The sequence below is a fragment of the Molossus molossus genome, unplaced genomic scaffold (assembly GCF_014108415.1).
Source record: "Molossus molossus isolate mMolMol1 unplaced genomic scaffold, mMolMol1.p scaffold_m16_p_1, whole genome shotgun sequence".
Classification (NCBI taxonomy): Eukaryota; Metazoa; Chordata; class Mammalia; order Chiroptera; family Molossidae; genus Molossus; species Molossus molossus.
Genome location: NW_023425344.1, coordinates 173680410 through 173703196, shown reverse-complemented (window position 1 = coordinate 173703196; position 22787 = coordinate 173680410). Strand labels below are relative to the sequence as shown.

At 41.6% G+C, this 22787-nt stretch overlaps 1 protein-coding gene across 3 annotated transcripts in view; it reads right to left on the bottom strand.

Moving 5' to 3' along the window:
- The window catches only part of FMN1 (formin 1), a 370459-nt gene that overhangs the window by 110210 nt on the left and 237462 nt on the right, over window positions 1–22787 (bottom strand). For all 3 annotated transcript variants that reach the window (XM_036268755.1, XM_036268764.1, XM_036268772.1), the window contains 4 exons: window positions 20814–20943; window positions 19119–19265; window positions 17931–17990; window positions 12559–12679 (listed from right to left, as the gene is read on the bottom strand). In XM_036268755.1, coding sequence (XP_036124648.1) covers window positions 12559–12679; window positions 17931–17990; window positions 19119–19265; window positions 20814–20943 — 458 coding nt within the window. The remainder of the gene's footprint in view (window positions 1–12558; window positions 12680–17930; window positions 17991–19118; window positions 19266–20813; window positions 20944–22787) is intronic.

The window sequence follows — 22787 nt, the reverse complement described above, 5'->3', positions numbered from 1 at the left end:
CCACTTACTAGGCCCCCTGACTGTGTCTATTGCAAGTTCAAAGGAGCAGTCATTACCGACTTTCTTTAAATTGTCTCCTTTGCTTCCTAAGATAATATCAACAGGCAATCACTTTATAAAAATTCTGTTTTAGGCGCAACAGTACTGACTGACTTAGTCGGCCAAAGGCCACACTTTAATCCAAGTGTTGGACAGATTCCTAGCTGGGGAGGGGCCAACAGGGCTGCAGGAAAGATGGGGTGAGAGAGAATGATGGAGAGGCAACCTCGCACTGAAAGGACTGGACAGTGGCCCTGGCCGGGTCCTACACACCAAAAGGTTGTGGGTTTGATTCCTGGGCACAACACACACCTAGGTTGTGGGTTGGATCCCCAAGCCAGGTGCATACAGGAAATAACCGATTAATCTCTCTCTCTCTCTCCCCCTCCCTCCTCTCTCTCTCTCCCCCTCCCTCCTTCTCTCTCTCTCTCCGTCCCTCCTTCTCTCTCTCTCTCCCCCTCCCTCCTTCTCTCTCTCCCCCTCCCTCCTCTCTCTCTCTCCCCCTCCCTCCTTCTCTCTCTCTCTCCCCCTCCCTCCTCTCTCTCTCTCCCCCTCCCTCCTTCTCTCTCTCTCCCCCTCCCTCCTTCTCTCTCTCCCCCTCCCTCCTTCTCTCTCTCTCTCCCCCTCCCTCCTTTTCTCTCTCTCCCCCCCCCTCCTTCGTTTCTTTCCAAAAATCAATTAAAAACAAAACATATCCTCGGGAGAGACAGTGGAGCTAGGACAGTGCCCTTCCCCTTGCCCTCATGACACAAACTAGAATATCCAACAGCACATCAGTAACACCAGGGACTAGCATTTCTCTTCCTCTCTCAGTCAACTGTTGATGAACTGCAGTAATAGGAGGAGGGCAGGACACCACACATACCCCAAATCAAAATGAAAAACAACAAATGCAGTCAAGGGCAGAATAAAGGGCAGGCTCTGCGAAGCACCCCTCCTGCCTTCCTCCACCATGGGTCCCCGGCGCCTGGAGGCAGCATCCCTTCCCACACCACCAGCACCCAGTCTCACACCCACTCCACAGCTCCCCACTCAGCACCTCGCTAATGTCACCCCAGCAATGTTTGTCCACACACTTAAGTGAGCTCAGTGGCAAAGGAGAGGACTGGTTCCACCTTCCAGGAGAAGCAACAGGTAGTCTATTGCTTACCATGAAGTTCTGGTTGTTGTTTTTTTAGGTGTAAATCTTTGTGATCTTTTTTTCTTTTTATTAATTTTTTTTTTCTTTATTGATTTTAGAGACTGAGAAGGAGGGGGGGGGAGAGAGGGAGAGGGAGAGGGGAGAGAGAGAGAGAGAGAGAGAGAGAGAGAGAGAGAGAGAGAAAGAAACATGGATGAGAGAGAACATCGACTGACCGCCTCCTGCATGCCTCCCACTGGGGATCAGGCCCACAACCTGGGCATGTGCCCTGACTGGGAATCGGAATCGAACCAGTGCCCTCTTGGTGCATGGGTCGATGCTCAGCCACTGAGCCACACCGGGCGGGCTTTTTATTTTTTATTTTGATTTTTTTATTGAAAGTAATACAGATGTCCCCCACTTCCCCCCATGGATCCCCTCTTTCCCTTTCCCACCCACTCCTGCTTTCTCCAACCTAGTGTCTGTGTTCACTGGATGTGCATATGTGCATATAAGTTCTTTGGTTTATCTCTTCCCACCTCTCTCATCCCCCATCCCTCTGAGGTTTGTTAATCTGTTCCCTACTTCCATGACTCTGGATCTATTGTGGTTGACAGCTTATTTTATTCATGATGTTCTGTTATTAAGTGAGATCGTGTGGTACTTGTCGTTCTCTGACTGGCTTATTTCCCTTAGCATAATACTCTCCAGGTCCCTCCATGTCATCTCAAAGGGTAAGAGATCTTTCTTACAGCTGCATAGTATTCCATTATGTATATGTACCACAGCTTTTTTTATCCACTCATCTATTGATGGACACTCGGGCTGTTTCCAGATCTTAGCAATTGTAAATAGTGCTGCTATGAACATAGGGGTACATATATTTTTTTCTGATTGGCATTTCAGGCTTCTTAGGATATGTTCCTAGGAGTGGGAGCACTGGATTAAATGGCAGTTCCATTTTCAATTTTTTGAGGAAACACCATATAGTTTTTCATGGTGGCTGCACCAGTCTGCATTCCCACCAGCAGTGCACTAGAGTCCCCTTTTCTCCACACCCTCGCCAGCACTTGTTTGATGATTTGTTGATGGCGGCCATTCTGACAGGTGTGAGGTGATATCTTATAGTCATTTTAATTTGCATCTCTCTGATGATTAGAGATGTTGAGCATTTTTTCACATGTCTCCAGGCCACTTGTATGTCCTGTTTGGAGAGGTGTCTATTCAGGTTCTCTGCCCATTTTTTAATTGGATTGTTTGTCTTCCTTTTGTTGAGTTGTATGAGTACTCTATATATTTTGGATATTAACCCCTTATCTAATGTATCATTGGCAAATAAGTTCTCCTAGAGAGTGGGGACCCTTTTCATTTTGATGCTGGTTCCTTTCGCCATGCAGAAATGTTCTAGTTTGATGCAGTCCCATTTATAACTTTTTTCCTTTGTTTCTCTTGCCCTAGGCATGTATCAGTGAAAATTCCACTATGTATGATGTCTGAGATTATTCTGCCTATATTTTCTTCTGGGATTTTTATGGTTTCATGGGTTACATTTAAGTCTTTTATCCATTTTGGGTTTATACTTGTGTATGATGTAAGCTGGTGGTCTTTGCATGTAGCTGTCCAATTTTCCCAGCACCATTTATTGAAGAAACTGTCTTTTCTCCATTGTATGCTCTTGCCTCCTTTGTCGAATATTAATTGTGCATACTGTCTTGGGTCAATATCTGGGTCCTCTGTTCTGTTCCATTAATCTATATGTCTGTTCTTGTGCTAGTACCAGGCTGTTTTGATTACGATGGCTTTGTAGTTTAAGTTGATATCTGGTATTGTGATCCCTCCCACTTAGTTCTTCTTTTTCAAAATTGCTGTGGCTATTCAGGGTCTTTTATGGTTCCATATAAGCTTTTGGAGTGTTTGTTCTAGATCTGTGAAATATGCTGTTGGTACTTAAATAAGGATTTCATTTAATGTGTATATGGCTTTGGGTAGTATGGACATTTTAATGATGTTGATTTTTCTGATCCATGAACGTGGTATATAGTTCTACTTTTTTATATCTTGTTCTATTTCTTTTTTCAATGTCCTGTAGTTTTCTGAGAACAGGCCTTTTACCTTCTTGGTTAAGTTTATTCCTAGGTATTTAATTTTTTTGGTGTTGCAATGGTAAATGGGATTTTTTAAAATTTCCTTTTCTGAGTGTTCCTTATTGGTGTATACGAATGTCATCAATTTCTGGATGTTAATTGTGTATTCTGCTACTTAGCAAAATTCATTTATTAAATCTAGTAGTTTTTTGATGGAGTCTTTAGGGTTTTTTATGTAAAATATAATGTCAACAAAAAGTGATAGTTTTACTTCTTCCTTTCTGATTTGGATCCCTTTTATTTTTTCTTCATGTCTGATTGCTGTGGCTAAGACTTCCAGTACTATGTTAAATAGGAGTGGTGAAAGTGGGCATCCCTGTCTTGTTCCTGTTCTTAAGGGAAATTCTTTTAGGTTTTGCCCATTGAGTATGATGTTGGCTGTAGGATTTTCATATATGGCCCTTATTATGTTGAGATATGCTCCTTCTATTCCCACATTGCTCAGTGTTTTTTATCAGAAATGGGTGCTGGATTTTGTTGAATGCCTTTTCAGTGTCTATTGATATGATCATATGGTTTTGATATTTTATTCTGTCTATGTGGTGTATCACATTTATTGATTTTTCAAATATTGTACCAGTCTTGATCCCTGGGATGAATCCCGCTTGGTCATGGTGAATAATTTTTTAAATGTATTGCTGGATCCAATTTGCTAATATTTTCTTGAGAATTTTGGCATCTATGTTTATCAGGGATATTGGCCTGTAGTTTCCTTTCTTTGTAGTGTCTTTATCTGGTTTTAGGATTAGGATTGTGCTTGCCTCACAAAAAGAATTTGAAAGTCTTCCTTCTTTTTGAATATTTTGGAATAGTTTGAAGAGAATAGGTGTTAGTTATTCTTTGAATGTTCAGTAAAACTCCCCCGTGAAGCTGTCAGGCCCCAGGTTTTTGTTTTCTGGGGGTTTGCTGATTACATCTTCAATTTCCTTAGTTATTATTGGTCTGTTCAAGTTTTCTGTCTTTTACTGGTTCAATTTTGGGAAACTGTGTGATTCTAGAAATTTGTCCACTTTGACTAGGTTGTCCAATTTGTTGGCGTATAATCGTCCATAGTAGTTTCTAACGATCCTTTGTATTTCTGTGGTGTCAGTTGCTACTTCTCCTCTTTCATTTCTGATTTTGTTTATTTGGGTCCTCTCTTTGTTTTGTTTTGTTTGTTTGTTTGTTTGTTTGTTTTCAAAGAACCAGCTCTTTGTTTCATTGATCTTTTGAATTGTTTTTTTTAAGTCTCTATGTCATTTATTTCTGCTCTAACTTTTACTATTTCTTTCCTTCTTGTTCTGGGGTTTTCTTTTTGTTTACTTTGTAGTTCTTTAAGCTGTAGGGTTAGATAGTATATTAGAAATTTTTCTTTTTTTTCTTGATGTAGGCCTGTGATGCTATGAACTTCCCCTTCAGGACTGCTTTTGCTGTGTCCCGTAGATTTTGTGTTGTGTCTTCACTTTCACTGATTTCCAGGAAGTTTTTTTTAATTTCTTCCTTTATTTCCTTGGTAATGCAGTCATTGTTTAATTCCATGTTATTTAGCCTCCATGTGTTTGAGTGTTTTTATGTTTTTTTTAGTGTAATTAATTTCTAATTTCATGCCATTGTGATCTGAAAAGGTGCTTGATACAATTTCAATCTTCTTGAACTTGTAGAGACTTAGTTTGTGTCCTAACATGTGGTCTATTTTTGAGAATGTCCTATGGGCACTTGAGAAGAATGTGAATTCTGCAGTTTTGGAGTATAATTTTCAGTAAATATCTATTAAATCTATTTGATCTAGTGCATCATTTAGAGTCTTTGTTTCCTTATTTTTTGTATAGAGGATCTGTCCAGTGATGTCAGCAGGTTGTTGAACTCCTCTGCTATGATTGTATTACTGTTCATTTCTAATTTGAAGTCCTCCAGAAGTTTAAAAATATATTTTGGTGCTCCTATACTGGGTGCATATATGTTTACCAAGGTATGTCTTCCTTTCAATATTATGTAGTGGCCTTCTTTGTCTCTCGTTATGGCCTTCATTTTGAAGTCTGTTTTATCAGATATGAGTATTGCTACCCCAGCTTTTTTTTCATTTCCATTTGCTTAGAAAAATTTTTTCCATCCCTTCACTTTCAACCTGTGTGAGTCTTTTGTTGTGAGGTGTGTCTCTTGCAAACAACATATATGTGAGTCATGCTTTCTTATTCATTCAGCTATGCTATGTCTTTTGACTGGAGCATTTAATCCATTTACATTTAAGGTTATTAGTGATATGTACTTATTTATTGCCATTTTAATTTATTATGGCTACATTTCTCTATTTTTGCTGCTTATTACAATAGGCCTTTTAACATTTCTTGCACTGCTGGTTTGTTGTTAATATATTTCCTTAGCCTTTTTTTTTGGTCTGGGAAAATCTTTATTTCACCTTCTATTTTGAATGATAGCCTTGCTGGATAGAGTAGTCTTGGATTCAGATCCTTGTTTTCATTACCTTGAATACTTCATGCCATTCCCTTCTGGCCTGTGGTGTTTCTGTTGAGAAGTCAGCTGATAGTCTTATGGAGGCTCCTTTGTAGGTAACCTGTTGCTTTTCTCTTGCTGCCTTTAAGATTTTTTGTCTTTAATTTTTGGCATTTTAATTATTATGTATCTTGGTATAGTCCTCTTTGGGTTTTCTTACTTGGGGCTCTCTGTGCTTCCTGGACTTGTATGCCTTTTCCTTTGCCAAGTTAGGGATATTTTCTGCCATTATTTCTTCAAATATATTCTCTAACCCTTGCTCATTTTCTTCTTCTTCTGGAACTCCTATGATGTGGATGTTGCTATGTTTCATGTTGTTTCACAACTCTCTTAAACTGTTCTCCAGTTTTTAAATTGTTTTTTTTTTTCTTTTGGTTCTCTGATTGGGTGATTATTTTCTATCCTGTCTTCTAGTTAGCTGATCTGATCCTCAGCTTCCTCTAATCAGCTGGTTATTCCTTCCAATGTGTTCTCTATTTCTGCTATGTCATTCTTCATTTCCACTTGGTGGTTTTTCATTTCCAGTTGATTAATTTAAACAGGAAAGGTTTTCCAACTTATAAACAGTATAGCTCACAGTGATTAATATTAAAAATAATATATTAACTTTTAAAAAACTATAGCTAATCTTTAATTGCACTAATCCACCTACCTATAATTGAGAATTTACTATACCTTATGTTCTTTAACCTAATTTTAATTGTAAAAATTTCATGTGTATATCCAAACAATCAAACTATTGCCTCTATACCAGTCTTTGCCAAGGGCCATGAGAAATGTAAACATGTTCTCATTTCATATTTTTATGTGTGTAGGTGTGTGGTCCCCTTCCTAATCTCCCCTCTTTTAACTGACTATATTGGTACTGACTGTATGACTCTAAATAACATGTTAATATTTTTGGTGAGCCTTTAGAACAGAGTGGAGCTAAATGAATGAATTCTATCTGCCATCTTCATCTGGAAGACACCTTGACTATAGTTTAGAAAATCTACCACTCCCCCTGCCAAAAAAAACCCCACTCTTTCTTGAACTGCTACTTTCATGCATGTATGAATTTATATCTTCCTACAACTTAAATTTTGAGTAGACTGCTCAGGTACTAACTAGTGTTATATAAAACAAAAACTCATCTGGATGGTTTGGGGTTAATCTGTTCACTCCATTAAATAAGCACATCAAGATGAAAAATGCCTGAAGATGTGATGGATGTACTTAATTGTAAAGTTTGTGCAGAAATATTACTACTATTCAAACTTAGAATGAAAATTTTAACATATAGTGACTGCCTGGACTACACATTTCACACAGCATCTCATTTAAAAAAGGCTTAAAAGCATTAACAGTTCATGAAAAAAATTTATTAGATAAACATTATAGAGTGGTAACATATATCAAAAAAGTCAAGAGACTCTTGCCTTTCTGAAAATGTATAAATGTACCCCCAAATATTTTTAAATAGTACCTAAGAAAGGACATGTTCAAATATATAGTATTAAATATTTAGAGAAAAGGACATCATTGCACTTATCTCAAAACACACACAAACTTGCATCTCAGCCAACATTCCCAAAGTTTGAAAATCTTACTCTGAGGGTTAACTGCTAATTACATTTTCCCAATTTATATATGCAACAACAGGTCTAGGAATACATCATTTTCAAGGCAAGATTTAGAACACAGTTAGCTGATTAAATCGCTCACCTTTAATGAGAGGGGATACTAAGTAACTTCTTTTAGCTAATGAAGACAGTTTATTTTTATTCTTTTTAAAAAATTTCTAAATTGATTTTAGAGAGAGAGAGAAACATGGATTTGTTGTCCCACTTATTGATGCATTCACTGGTTAATTCTTGTATGTGCCGTGACTGGGGATCGAACCCACAACCTTCATGTATGGGGACAATTCTCTAACCAACTGAAGCTACTTGGCCAGGGCTATTTTTATCCTTAAACTTTTCAGAATATTTTGACTTCTCAACATCTATCTGAAAAGTTCCTGTCTCATCTTCCAACAAAAAAATTAACTAACCTTCTTACTTTCATAGCCAGAATGAATTTTTCAGAATTAAATGCTATTACAGGATGATGTCAAACTAATGTGGGTTTGGGAGTGTTGACACTAGAGTAATTTTGAGTAACACTAATGCTATTCCTTTTGGCTTTCAGGCATCAAGACATCAGAGGATGTGACCCACTCTGTTTGTTTACATGGATAACAGACTTGTCAGGACAGTGTCGCCAGGGAGTATTAAGAACAATATTGAAGGGCAAAGGCTGTAATTGTTCATCACAGTTCCTCCCGTTAAGGTCATCCAGTAATGACAATTTAATCAATGGTTGTGTCTTTATATTAAAAATCTGATAGTAACATCAACTACATTTCTTCAACCATATTTCACAGAATGCATGCTCTGCCACATATTACTAAGCAATCAGTGAAAGAAAAAAAAAAAGTTCCATGTTTTAAGTTGAGAAATGCTGCTTTATACAGGGATAAATCATTTTGTTTTATTTTTTATTGCAGGACTTCCCAGAATCTTGAATAAACTCATGTGCACTGTGAATCTCTATGATATAATTTTAGGATAGAACATTTCCAGGCTTCTTGGACAAGAGGCTCATTTTTTAAGTTTTTTTTTTTAGAAAGCACGAATTCACATTTCATGCAGTATTGGTGAGTGCTAGTGCTCGGGAAATCCTACACCTACGGTCTCAGCAGTGGTGTGTGACTGGTATTAACTGGCACACTCAGAAACACACCATTGGTGTGTCTGTTTTCTTTTGCTACTAGAACCAATTACCACAAACGTAAGTGTCTTAAAACAGCACAGATACATTACCTGTAGTTCCCGTATGTTAGAAGTCTAACACGGGCCTCACTGGGCTGAGATCAAGGCGCTGACAGGCTGCACCGCCTTCTGGGGGCTCTGGGGAGAACCCATCCCTTGCCTGCTCCAGCTTTAGAGGCTCCCTGCATTCCTTGGTCCACTGTCCACTTCCTCCATCTCCAAAGCCAGCCACACTGCATCTCTCTGACCGTTCTACTGTACTGGGTCCCTCTGACCGCAGACAAAGAAAGTTCTCAGCTTTTAAAGATTCATGTTACAGATTCATGTGATTAGATTAGGCCCAGGTGACTAGTGTGGGATAATCTCCCCATCTCAATGACAGCAAAGTCCCTTTTTGCCATGTAAGGTAACATCTTCACAGATTCCAGGCATTAGGGTTTAGACATCGTTGGGAGCATTCTTCTGCCTACCACACATGGGTTGATAAGTATACCTTCAGAAATTTGGCCAGCAAAGTTGATGGATATGAAAGAAAGCAATTATTCCTACTGTTTGCTTGATTCTCCGCCTGCCCCCCTCCCCACCACACTATTACTTATAACATCACAGTATCAGAGAAATCAATTATTGTCTCATTAAGGGTGTAGAACAGTGAACAAAACATGGGACATGTTCCCAAGCACCAAGAACTTGGTTCTGTCTTCACAATGTAGAGAAGAGCCCACAAGGGCTCCGGAAATTAGATTCTCAAGAAACAGAGCCAGCTGGCTGATCAACATTGTGAGCCTGTTCCCACAAGTTGTGCATCTTCCAGTAAGAGGGACACGCATCCCCCCCGCCAGCTTTATCACAGCTTTCCTTACTAAGGCACAGTGCATTCATTACCTCCTACGATGCACGTATTATAACTGTCCCATTTCACAGGTGAGAAAATAAATCCACTCTATGGTTATGTTACCTGATAAGATCTTGCTTTCACCAAACCAGTAAAGAAATACATATCTGATTCCAAAGTCTGAGGTCTCAATCTTATGTAATACGTGTCTATTCACTTTTATAACCCGTATCCCCCTGACTTTTCTCCAACCCAAGGGTCTCTGTACTTGGTTCCAGGAGCGTGTGCACATACACTTGCACTCACGGGCATGCTCAATGACTCTCACTATCATTTGCATCTTTATGAGGCTTCATGCCTTGATTACATGCCTTCCCGTTTTGATCCCTGATAAGGTATGGGGACTTCTGGGCCACTGGCAGGATATGTCATGAGTACATGGCTTAGAGTCATATGTAGTTTTAAAATGTGGCTAGGTCATCACCTGCAGAGTATCTCGGCACATTACATGAGTACTTCAGTTTCCTCCTCTGGAGAGAGATCGGTAATAATATCTGCTTCATGGGGTCATTGTAAGGGTTACAGGAAATGATATACGTAAAGCATCTGGTAGATAATAATACTGTATGATTATTATATAAATGCAAGAAATGGAAGTTGATATTATCATCTTTAATTCCTTGCTGTGTTTACCTACATAAAGTTGCTAGTCAAAGTTCTTGTCTCTACAAAGGATGTGTACTGACAACCTGTACTTATATCACTGACATCTGAACAGCCAACAGGCATGGTTTAATTCACGTCCTATTGCTAAGGTGTGGTTCATGCTACTCAAAACAAATTTCTTCCAAAGGGCCCCCAACTGCCGGCAGAACTGGGGCCTGAGACTTCTTGAAATTTGCTAATCACATCTGGTTTAGCTTTAGACATTTTCTGGGGTTTTGCCAGCAGCCACGACATTTTAATGGCTACAATAAACCTCAAAGCCTCATCAAATCTTTGCTGTATGTGTGAAAATTATGTCCTCTTCAATTAAACATTCAATCTAGGCTCACACCGAGGCCTTATGGAAAGGGAGGTGAAACCCGAATGGGAGCAGGAGATGAAACGGACCGCCGCGACTCTGGCCATCGCGCCAGATGGTATTTAGAAGAAAAAGAAATTCATTAGCAAACCAACGGCCTGTATTTTCTTTAAATATTTACTAGGTACCTTTCATGTGTTAAAAACACTGGCATCCCTAAAGATTAGCAGGGCATTTTTGTTTAAACATGCACTGTGTGTGGGGGAGTCCCCGTCTCCTCCATCGCCTTTATGGTCCTCCGTATCCTTTGGTGAAGCCCAGGACGGAGGAGAAAAAGCAGCGAGGCAGCTCGGTGCGCCTTCGTGCGGCAGCCTCAGAGTGTGGTGTTCCCTTGCAACTGCCTGGGGAAGGGTCGGCTGCGTTCTGAGAGGTCTGGAACGGCAGCTAGGATTTCCCGAGAGAACATCAGACACACTGAAGTGGGGAGCTTTGGGGGAAGCCCTTCCTATTGCTATCCTCCTAATTCACCCTGCTCACCCCTTCATTATTTACCATCAAACACGCAGGAGCGCTGTCAAAGCAAGGAGGCCGAGCCAGGGCGCCTGCGAGGGGCAGCAGGCAGGAGAAGAGGAGAGATCACAGGCAGATCCGGTTTCGGTTGAAAAGACCGGAGAGGGCAGGCCCAGGTGTCGAAGGGCCCGTGAGACGAGGGGATGGGCCTGCAGGGAGGCCAGGGAGTGGACAAGCATGGCTCTGGCGACCACTGCTCACCTGCACCACCCTGAGGACTGGCCTGGGCCCTAACCCCACCACTGGAGGGGGAGGGAAGAAACACTGCGCGAGGGCTTGCTCTGTTTCATTCCAATAAGAAACCAAGTCCCTCATCTTAGACAAGGATAGAACTATCTTTTTTTTTTAAGGACAGGGAAAAGAATAACCACAAGTTCACAAATCGCATTCCTGAACAAAGCATTCATTTGGTCGAATTCACGCTCTCAACCACATCAACGGGAGGGAGGGAAAAATCCACATGTTCCTTTAAAGATAATTTACAAGGTAAAAATATTCACTTGCAACCACTAGCCCTATTTAAGCAAGTTTTATCCCGAAGGAGAAACCATTGGCTTCCCTTGCCACTGGGAGCAGGTCCTCCCCGCCCCGCTCCCGGTTCCAAGCTGTTCTCCGAGACTGAGGTTTCTGAGCGCTCTTTCACAATAAACATTTTTTGAATGTTTATTTTATGTCTTAGTGTAAAAATATTCCTGGTTCGAGCTCTTCATTTCCTCAAGCTCCACTCTGGGCTCCGTTTCCACATTAACACACTCCCCCGTCCTCTGCAGGGCTCTTCGGTTGGAGTTATACAAGCTCCAACACAAGTATTTATATTCTTGGACAAGGAGATGTCTCCACAGTGAAAACACAAGACTCCAGAAATGCCAAAGGAAAATTCCTGCCCAAGAGAGGCATAGTTTCACCTTTTAAAAAAGCCAAACGGGGCTTTCAGCGTGTCGTGCTGAATAATTAAAAATGTGAATTAAACTAAAACGGAAGGTTTGCTATAGGTCTCGCCATTATCATCAGACTCGTACGTATAAATGAAACACACAGGAACGTGTGTGTGACAGGGAGAGGGAGGGGGCTGCCTAGGAAGCTTGTGTAGAAACCATGTGTTCTAATCAGATTGACCTGATTAGAGTTCAGTCAATCTGCCTCACACTGGCTGTATGAGCGTAACTTCTCCAAGTCTCCCTTTTCCTATTTGTAAAAGAAAGTTAGCGTAGTTCCTGCTTATCAGGATGGTCATAAGCATTATATGAGACAACAGTGAGCATTCAATAAAGGGTTGGTGCTATTATCATTAGAATCATATCTTGTAGAGAAAACAAGATGTAGATGTAATCAGCACTAATTAACACCAGTCAAGGGGAGGGACATGCAAACCCCACACCTCCAAATGCTGCCCCGAGATCGGCAGTGGTTGGAGGGCTTGTGTGCTGACCTCCACAGCGGAACTGGGCACCAGCTCCGATCCACGAGCCACACGCAGATACTGCTCTTAAATCACTCTTTAAAAACCTTAGCTATTATCATAGCAACAGAAGAGTTCCTGTTACCTTCTAGTTGCCTCTTCAGTTTCCTCAAGTCTTTTGTGAGGTCTTCAAACTTGACTTGGGAAGCCAGGAAGAAATCTTGTGGTTCAGGCAGGGGGAAAATGCTCTTTTCTGTTCCCGCTTCCTAAAAGATATGGTAAAGGAAAGTACATTATACATCCCGGTGGTCCCAGAAATGCCAAAGCATCTTTTACTGAATGTTTGAACAAAAATCGCTGCAACGCTCCTCTGCTATTCCCACGTTGGGGCTGGTTACTCCGAAGTGCTTCTGCGTCTTTCACAATTTCTTTCGGGTCACACTGGCATGTAGATTGGCCAGGTCATGGGCTAGGTTTCCTTTTGCCTCAGGAATCAAAGAGGAAATTGTCAGGTATGGCCTGATCTTGGACACTTTGTGTCTATGAAAAAAGGCATAGGAGGAACACATGCAAGTACTTAAATTCACAGTCCCTGTTGGAGTTGCACATGGTAGCAATTAGGTAACTCATCTTTGGGCTATGTCAATGGGTGTGAACTGGAAGGTGCTGGATAAGGGGCAACTCTCGTGGAAGAATCAATCACCCTCCCTTACACCTTCACCTCCCTTCTTCTGCACCTTAAAGCATGCCTGTGTGAGTGTGCGTGCTTGCGTGCGTGCGATCAAATTCTTCACATATTTGTAAAAATTTTCCAAATGTTGTTCGGCTACTCTTAGCAGATATACTAAGGGCGTGATTGGGTAGAGTGTTTGACAAGCCCCACAACTGTATCTCATTGAGTGCCTGAGCTGAGAAACATCTAGAGGGACAAACCTTCACCGGGCACGTTGGAAAATAAGCTGAGCCTCAGATTTGTTTTCCAGGCTCTCTTGCTTTTTCCTGGGTTGTTTAATGTGGGCTTTGTATCTTGCTCATCTCAGACAGTCTTCAGGTCTTTTCACGTGGGCTCCGTTGCCAGCTTTCTGCCACATTCCATCTCCCCGACTGCCATCAGGGCTCGTTCCGAACCTGAACACTGCTTTTCAAGGCACTTGATCTGGCCTGTCTCCCTCTCCGGCCTGACTTCTGCCTTCCCCCCATCTTTGACCCCCTTCCCCAAACTTTCACAAAACAACAGAATGGGCTACAGTCTCTTGTCTCTGGGCTTTTGTAAAACTTTTCTGTGAAACTGTCCCTTCCTAACCCTTCCCCAGAATGTCCACACCTTTTGGTTCGCACGCATCCTTCAAGTCTCAAAATAGATGCCCCTTCCTCAAGGATCCCCCCCCCCCCAGTCCCAGAAACCTACTCTTGGTGTTTCCAAGACCGCCATGACCACAGCACTTAACAGCATTAATTTACAAGGTGCCATGTTAGCTCGTGTGTCTTCCCCACCAGACTAGAAGGCAGGAACCGTGTCTTGGTCTCCGTATGGAATGTAATCCCTGGCATGTCAATTCGCTTTGTTTGGAAGCATCGCAGAGAGGCTACAAAACACCAATCTGGGAAATCTGTACCTGGAGCAGGACACATCCAACTGACCTTCCTGTGGGTTTGTGTGGTTTCAGGGATTCACTGGACCCTTCCCCTTCCTTTAAGAACTCCAGCTTTTCCTTGGGATGCTAGGAGCCAGTTTTCCTCATTTGAGTTGGACATTTTAGGCAATCATTGCACTTATTTGGATCTTCCTGTACTCATCCTACTACTTTAAAAGGCACGGAAGCAGTATCTAGTCTGAGTGCCAAAAGGGTGCGACATCGGAGACACTTGCCACAAAACGTCATGGTGATCGACGCTGGAAGGACTCATGAATAATATCTTTCTGTTTTCCAAAACGTTTTATCAGACTCGGTCCGCCTTCTTTTTTATTGTTTTTTTTTTTCCTTTGTTTTGTTTTTTAATCTAGACAAAGAGAAAAGGCTGCCGAGCCCATCAGCCCGGTAATGCTCTTGGGAAAGTTGCTCAATTAGAGCTCAAACGACATGGCTCTTGATGGGTTTCTTTAAGCTTCACAGACCTAGACTTGGACCCAAAACCTGGCGTGGGTGGAAGAAACCCTGGAACAGAAGTCACCTTTCTTCAGCTAATTGCTCAGCACCACTAACCACAGAAATCATCACTTCTGCGCCTAGAGGGAGGGGATCGTTTAATAAATCACACAATTCTACACTCTTGCTGAGTGAAATGCACTTTGCACTGTGAAAACTAGGAGAGGACCACACAAATGTTGATTTCTTATTTTTCCTAAACGGGGCTGTTCCAACTTTGAAGCTATTCTTACGGTAAGATTTTCCTCTGTGAGGCTGATTCCACTGGGTGTGGCTCCATTCAGCGGGCTGTATCTTACAGGCAAATTTCAGCCTTCCTACACAATGCATGTGGCTTGGGTGAGGCAGACACCTCGAGGTACATCTGCTCATGTCAATCTTGGATTAGAAATGCCACCTCTTGAGATGCTCCTGCCACAGCAGTACCCGCTGCCAGAACTTGGGGTACGTACATATTGCTTGAAGCTCAATATGCCCACCCCATTCTACCAGAGGATTGAAGATTTCACCTCCCAGTACCTGCTTCCTTACAGATGCCTCGTATTACATTCTCGTCGATGCTTGCTGTATACGGAGCTCAGCAAATATTGATCAGGCGCCTACATTACAGACACTAAAAAGGAGACAACGGTGAGCTCTGGACCCCAGGGAGCAATGCCAGGATGGTAGGTAATTAATTGCTCATTGATATCTATAGATGAGGCAGAAAATACATTTTGAGAGAGTCATCCTGACAGTGTTCCCGGGCTTCAGAGAAGTAAAAGACAAGGAACTGAGCAAAGCCTTCATGGAAGAAGGGTCACGTAGGATTGTACTATTTTCTATTTTGTCTTTTTCTCCTTTTACCAAAGTGACACACGTGCATTATGTTTAGTGATTAAAAGGAAGAGGAAAGTAAAAATCTCTTAGAATCCTCCCACCCAGAAAGAAACAAACATTTTCATATATATCCTTCCAGGTGTTTGTGTGTATTTGTATTTACCCATTTGAGATTATATTATATACTATGCTAAACACGTTTTTAATTTAAAAGCAGGTCAAGAATATTTCCCAACGCCATTAGACAGTCTCTGGTACACTTTCGATGGCCGTGTATTATTCCATTTTATAACTCTAGCACGATTTATTTGACCTTAGTTCCTACCTTTGGATGCCTATCAAAAATTCTGCAATATTTTTCTATTACAAGTTATTTTAAATAAAATAGTGATACATGTGATTTTTTCGTTAGGATAGAAATCACTAGAAATGTGTATGATATTTCTAGGGCTTTAGACACGGAAAAGTCAAAGCCTCACTCTCCCATACAGCGCATCTGCATGAATTAGGAAAAGGGGTCCCCTATCAGCTGGCGTGGCTCCCCGGGCAAATAGCTCAGCAAGCCCATGGCATAGAATGTGGTGAATCCCAGGCAGACTAGGTAAGGGTCTCATTTGACCCACAGATCTTAAACAGAGAAGAACTCGGTCAACCATACAAGACAGGTCTGAGAAAGGTTGGATCAGTCTAGATTGCTAATTCTATATATCTAGTTGGCAATGTATGTCCTCTATTTGTTTTCTGAAGTTACCTGCTGTCTCTTTTGTCACTTTTTGAAAATTTTTAATGAGAAGGGACAAGTTGACTTTTTCTTGTTGATTGTAAAGAGCTCATTACACACACACACACACACACACACACACACACACACACACGGTTAAGTTAATGGAAGCTTTTCCCCAAAAGGTCTTTTAATTATTCATAAAAGAAAAGAGAGGTTTTGTAAAAAGGCTAGTGAATAGGATAGTTCCAATTAGGGAGCACATCAGATGTAAAAACACACAGTTAGAAAGCACAGGGTGTGTTTGGAAAACGTCAAGTCTTGGGTTGAATCACAGAAAGTGTGTAGAGGGAAAGTAATAAAAGTCTGGTTGTAAAAGACTGGAATCAAGTTGGATAGAGTCTTAATTCACTTGACAAGGGGGAGCCATTTCGGTTTTGAGTGAAAAAGGTGATGTGAAATGATCAGAACTATGAAATGCAATCAGGCCACAGGCTGTGGGAGGGACTAGAAGGGGAGTAACTAGAGGTGGGGAGGCCAGTTGGGGAGCTATTGAAATTCCCTAGTTGATTTATCTTAAAGCCTGAATGAGCTGGGGTCAGTTGGGATTTAAAAACACACACACAAAAAAACCGAAAAACAGAGAAGAATACATGAAACCATTTGAACTGAAGGACAGAGATCAACAGAAGAGAAGCACAATTTCATGTCTAAGTGACCAAAACTTATAATATCCTTAATAGAAACAGGGGAGAAGATGAGAGGCGGGTGAGAACCCTGACTGTAGATAAATTGAGAACAGTTAGATAAAGCCACCAAGAGGGTCGGAGAGGTAACTATAAACCTCATCAGTGCTCAGCTTGTCTTCTGGATGAAACTGTGGGCCTTTTAAAATATGTCTTTATTGATTTTTTAGAGCGAGAGGAAGGGAGAGGGAGACAGAAACATAGATGTGAGCAAGAAACATCAGTGGGCTGCCTCCCACACGCCCCCTACTGGGGATGGAGCCTACAACCCAGGCATGTGCCCTGACTGGGAATCGAACCGGGACTTCTCAGTCTATGTGAGGACAGTCTGAGCCACACCGACCAGGCAAAACTGTGGGTCTTTTCAAAATAAGGCTACGGAACCTCTACTTTTCTTCCCTCACTACCTGGGAAAAACTCTGCTTACAGGGATAGGCAAGCAGGAGTCCTGACATTTTCCATTCATATTGATTGCTAGATTTCTCAACAACTTACAACAGTACCTCTTTCTTCTCGAAGTTAGGACTCCTTGTTCTCAGTTTAACGAGAAGGCATAAAATACAGAAAATCGTGCTCAGGTAGATTCTCATAGAAAAATGTATCTCTAATTGCAAATGTAATTTAAGCCAAGAGGAGGGATTTCAGATTCCACACCCTCAACTTGCTCACAGGCGAACATGACCGATAATGGATTGGGTATTACAGAATATGAATTCCCATATTTGGGTCTGCATCCCAGAATTTCATTTCAAGTATAACTGATCACTGAATGGATCCAGGCTTCACAAAGGCCCTTCTGGTCTGGGCAGGGGGCCTGAGGTCACAGGGCCCCCTGTGTCATGCAGTGGTCAGAATCGGAAGATGTGTGCCCTGAGTAATGCTTCTCTTCACAAGAGTCACCTAAACTCTCTTGGCTTCAGTGTTTCCATCTGCAAACCAAGGAGGCTGGCTCGTTCTCAAATTCTCAGTTGGACTTGAAATCCATCCATTCATCCATCCATCCACCGTCCGACTTCTGAATGCCAACAACGTGTAGGAGTTGAAACCCCATGAGTGAGGTTTTCCACATCATGCCATTTCTTACCTGATCGTAGTAGCGCAGGTAATATTTCACGACATAGTCCACCAGATTAATCCCGGTATCCTAGGTTTAAAAGAGAGGCTTACATGAAAATCGTTCCCATGAGACTCTGCCGTGTTATGTCATCAAGAACCAAAATCTCAGTTTGTGACCTTAATCCCTTTCATTTGTGATACCTGCTCCTAGTTCTGGTAGAGATTGAGGAGACTTCCCTCTCTCCTCCTTGTCCCATCCATTTTTCTTTTTTTTATGGCATCTATACAAAGAAATGACGCGACACTACTCTTTGTGGGGTAAAAAAAACAACAAAGAAAAACAACAACCAAAAACAATCCATATGACCTCGGAGGTAATGGCTAAAACAAACAAACAAAATAAACGAAACACTGTCTCTATAGTTCCTGGCATAAAGCCAAAGGGGGGGGAGGGGGGAGGGGCAGAGAGTGCTAAAGGGAACCAGGGACTAGAGCAGAAAACCACCTCTCCCTTCCCACCTTTTCAAAGATGTGTGTCCTTAATGGTGTGAAAACAATCAGGACAGTTTTAAAGGAATGCCATGCCACTTTATGACCCTGGGAGGCCAGGAGTGGGCGGGCCCTCCCACAAGCTGCCTTTGAGTCTCTTCACATGAGTCTCATTCTAATTTGCCTCTGTGTTTCCTCCGCCTCCACTCCTGCGGCCCCCCAGCGGATGCCCAGGTACGGGCTGGTGGTTTCCAAAGAGGGGGCTCTGCAGGGGTGTGGAGCCAAATGATAATCAGGCTCAGGGAGCTGGACAGTAGATGTCCAGCCCAATTGTGCACAGAAGAAGAATTCATTTGCTCGGCTCAGCTGGTGTGATCCACCATCGCTCCGTATGCAGGAATGAGTAAGTGACAAGTGGCCAACAGCACGTTCAAGCCTTGTGCTATGGCTAATACCATATTCTATCTGTTTTATTTTTCTCCCTGCAGTTCAACAACTGTATATTTTAGAGCAAACAGATATTGGGAACTTTGTATCAAAATAAGATCAAATATTAAAAAAACCTATCTTTATTCAAAGGTCAAAGGAAAGCAAAGGAAAAACATACTGTTAGGGGGAGGACAGCGATAAATGGAACAATCAGAAATGCCTTTTCTGTTTTGAAGTTAAAGGTACAGAAGGAAAATAATGGCAGGTCATAGACATTCATTATGAAACAAATAAATACCCGGCTTTTGACGTCCTTGAGTTTGGGCAGAATTTCTAAGCTATATCCATCTGCTTGTCCCCGAGTCCTGTTTCCTCCATTCATGTAATTTCCAAAAGCCAGAATGAGAGCTAAGATATCCTTCACACTCTTCATGTGCAGCAGGGCCTGTGATGGCGAACACCAATTATAACGCAGCTGAACTCCAAATACACCTGTGTTCATTCAACAACAAATGTTTGCTGGGCACCCAGTAGGCTGTGTGGTGGCATGTTACCAGCCGGGTCAACAGTTAGCAAAACAGAAAACACACGTAAGCCATAAGTGTCATGGGGAGTCATCATTTTCTATCCTTTCAATGAATTACACACTGGTTTTAACATTGAGGGTTAAATCTTAGTATTTATATTTCCATCTGAGCCAGTTTTATTTTGTAAATACTACTTTGAACATATTTCTAAGTGGAAAAAGGAGAGTTGTTATAGTGGGGCTTCACGTCCTATGACTTGTATGCAGAAAGGGGCTTAACACTGGAGAATCTGTTTTTTTGGACTCTTATCTAGTAAACAGTACAATTAAGTGTAGGGTAGTTATTTTATTTTATTTTTTTACTTTTTGGTACGTGCCCCTAGCGGGAACTGAACCCTAGACTCTCTGGTCTGCGGGCTGATGCTCCAACCGCTGAGCCAAACCAGCCAGTGCTAAGTGTAGAGTAGTTATAACAGCGAGTCTGTTCTTCCTATTCGTGGATCTAATCCTCAGAGGTGAACTACAATCATGGAGTTCAAGGCCAGAGGTTATGTGTACTGTTTGCTGATATGTCTATTTACTTTTATAATTTCAAGCTGTTTAGGGTTTTCTTCAAGGCCCCCAACCCCTCTATTTTCGCTTTGAGTGCAAACTTTCAAATGGATTTTGAAAGTTTTTTCTTTTCTAGTCTTAGCTGGGCTTATTTTCTTTTACTTTCGGGAATAGAAAGCCAAATGCAACTCCAGGCCGACTTCTGCTCCTGACTTTTAGGGTGCTATTAGAGGGGATATATTACACTTTGGTAATATTTATGCTTTCCTCATTGAAATGTTTTATATTTTGGAAAGAAAAAGATCATGCCTTCAGATAAGCAACGAAATACTACAGTATTCATGGAGACTGTTCCTCTGGGCGTGAATCCTTGTGAGAAAAAACAAGGTGCTAGAATTTAACTTTATAATGAATACCAGTGTGGTAAAGCCAACAAAAATTTATTTGCTACTCATCTTTCAATATCATAATCATTTATTTCCTTTATCAAATCTCTAGGATATTTTTATTTCATTGTGTAGCACATTTCAGATGATCACATTCATGGGTCTGAGGCAAAACCTCTTTTGCAACCCAGACCGTGGAGTGAAAAACAAACTATGCTATTTGGGTTGGTTTTCAATGGCCAGCATGTGCATCAGAAGGCTCTTGGAGTATTTGAGAAGAAATCTATAAAAATGTCATTTTTTCCCTTTCCTTTTCTCCCTCCCTCTGACTCTCCCCTACCTCCTCTGCAAGTTCACACATACTCACACTTAGGCAGGATAATCATCACAGTTATACTTAGAAAAATATACAACCTTAAATCCAAAAGGTTTTGGCAAAGGGACTCGACTTGATCTCGCCCACTCCCAACTTCCCCCTTTACCCCTAATAAGGACAAAGCTGTCTTTTTACAGTTGACAGCAAACATACCTTAGAGGCTCGTGTGATGATCTCGACCTTTCGATGCAAGGAGGTGATGCCTTCGGAGAAGACAGACCTGAAGATGATGCATTGGGCACGTTCAGCGAAATTAGGGATCTGGGCTAACTCGTGCAAAAACCTGTGAAAAGTAAAGAGGAGTCATTTAGCTTCAGATAACAGTCACAAGCAAAGTAAAAAGACAGCTGAAAAAGATCCACCGTGAGCCCTGGCCAGTTTGGCTCAGCGGTTAGAGCGTCGGCCTGCGGTCCGGAGAGACCCGGGTTCGGTTCCCGCTAAGGGCATGTACTTCGGTTGCAGTTTGTCCCCGGCCCTGGTGGTCGTGCGGGTGGCAGCCACTCGATGTGTCCCTTCACATCGATGTTTCTCTCTCTCTCTCCCTCCCACTCTAACTGTAAAAAAAAATGGAAAAATATCCTCGGGTGAGGAGAAAAAAAAAAAAAAAAGATCCACCGTGAGAGCATTCCTTATCTGACAATTCATTTCACAGTTATAAAAGGTATCAGGCTGACTCAAGCATCTCCAAGGGGATGTGTTCCTCTGTTGACCACAAAGCTATTTTCTACGGGTTTCTATGATAGTAAATAAACACACGGTGTATAAATTACTTTAGGTACAGAAAGTTAATGCAATTATACTGAATGACAAGCTATCTACCTCCTGCTACCCAAATAGGAGACTAAACCCAAATGAAAAGTCTTAACCTTTAAGGTGCATGAGAAAAAATACACAACCCACTCTCTGTGTAATGCAGCATTCTTTAAGGACATATTTACACAGGCTGAGTAAAGTGGGGACTAGAGGTAGACGTCTGTAGACAAGTGATAAAAAGTCTCTTACTGAAGTGAGATTACTACTATTTTTTTGCTCAGTGACTTAGATAATAGTCGATGATGTCCTTAGTCGACCGATATTTACTTTTCCACATCAACTTACCTGCATAAACAGAGCTCAGAGCTCCGTGCTTGGAACAAAGCAAGCACTCATTTAGTGGACACAACCTAAAGCTTCTTAAAATCTATGGCAAGACAGATCTCAAAAGTGAAAGGTGAGTGCTCACCTAACACAAAAGCTCACTGTCTGAGCAGCTGGGCACCAGTGCCCTTTGCAAAATTAAGTTGGAAGAGCTACCTACTGTGCAGGCCAACCACCAGCGGAAGGGGTATAAAACGAAAACGGGTGGAGAGAGTTGGACACAAATGCAGAAGAGGAGAGAATCCACGAGCAGCAATTAAATTCATTTTGGGGTTGAAATGATTATTAACCTGATATTTCTGAAATCCTCAGTCAACTCATACATCATTACTTTGACATTTTGCAATCTCTCCCCAAGAATGCTTTTACAGAGGAGCAAAGCGGGGGCCTCCTCCTTTCCATACCCACAGAAATTTCCTTCGCTTACATTCTATGTCTCTTTTGCTTTATTTTGGGGAACTCTGGGTGTTCATAATATTCTAATTATCAGCTGTTTTACTTATTTATCCCACAAATGGGTGATATACTCTTTTCAATTTTATTTCTTAAATGGATTTCTTCCCTCCCTTTAATATTCTAAGCCAACTATTCTTTTAAAAAAAGATTTTTTTTTAAAAAAATTGAATTTTAGAAAGACAGGAAGGGAAGCGGAACAGAGAAACCTCGATGTGACCGTGAGACACTGACTGGAGGCTGCCCCCCGCACTGGGAATTGAGCCCACAACCTGGGGAATAGAACCGGCGACGTCTCTGTGTATGGGACGACACCCAGCTAAGGGAGCCACGCCAGCCAGGGCTCTTCTTATTTTTTTAATGACACTGAGATGAAGCAAAGAATATCCATAAAGAAACCACACCTATGTTTTAAAATTCTGTAGCAGATTATTATGAAAACCATGTTATGGGATATAAAAGCAGAAACCCATAGGAATTCTGAATTACAATAAGATGGAAAAAATTACATTTTTATGTAAATTGTTTCTTCATAAA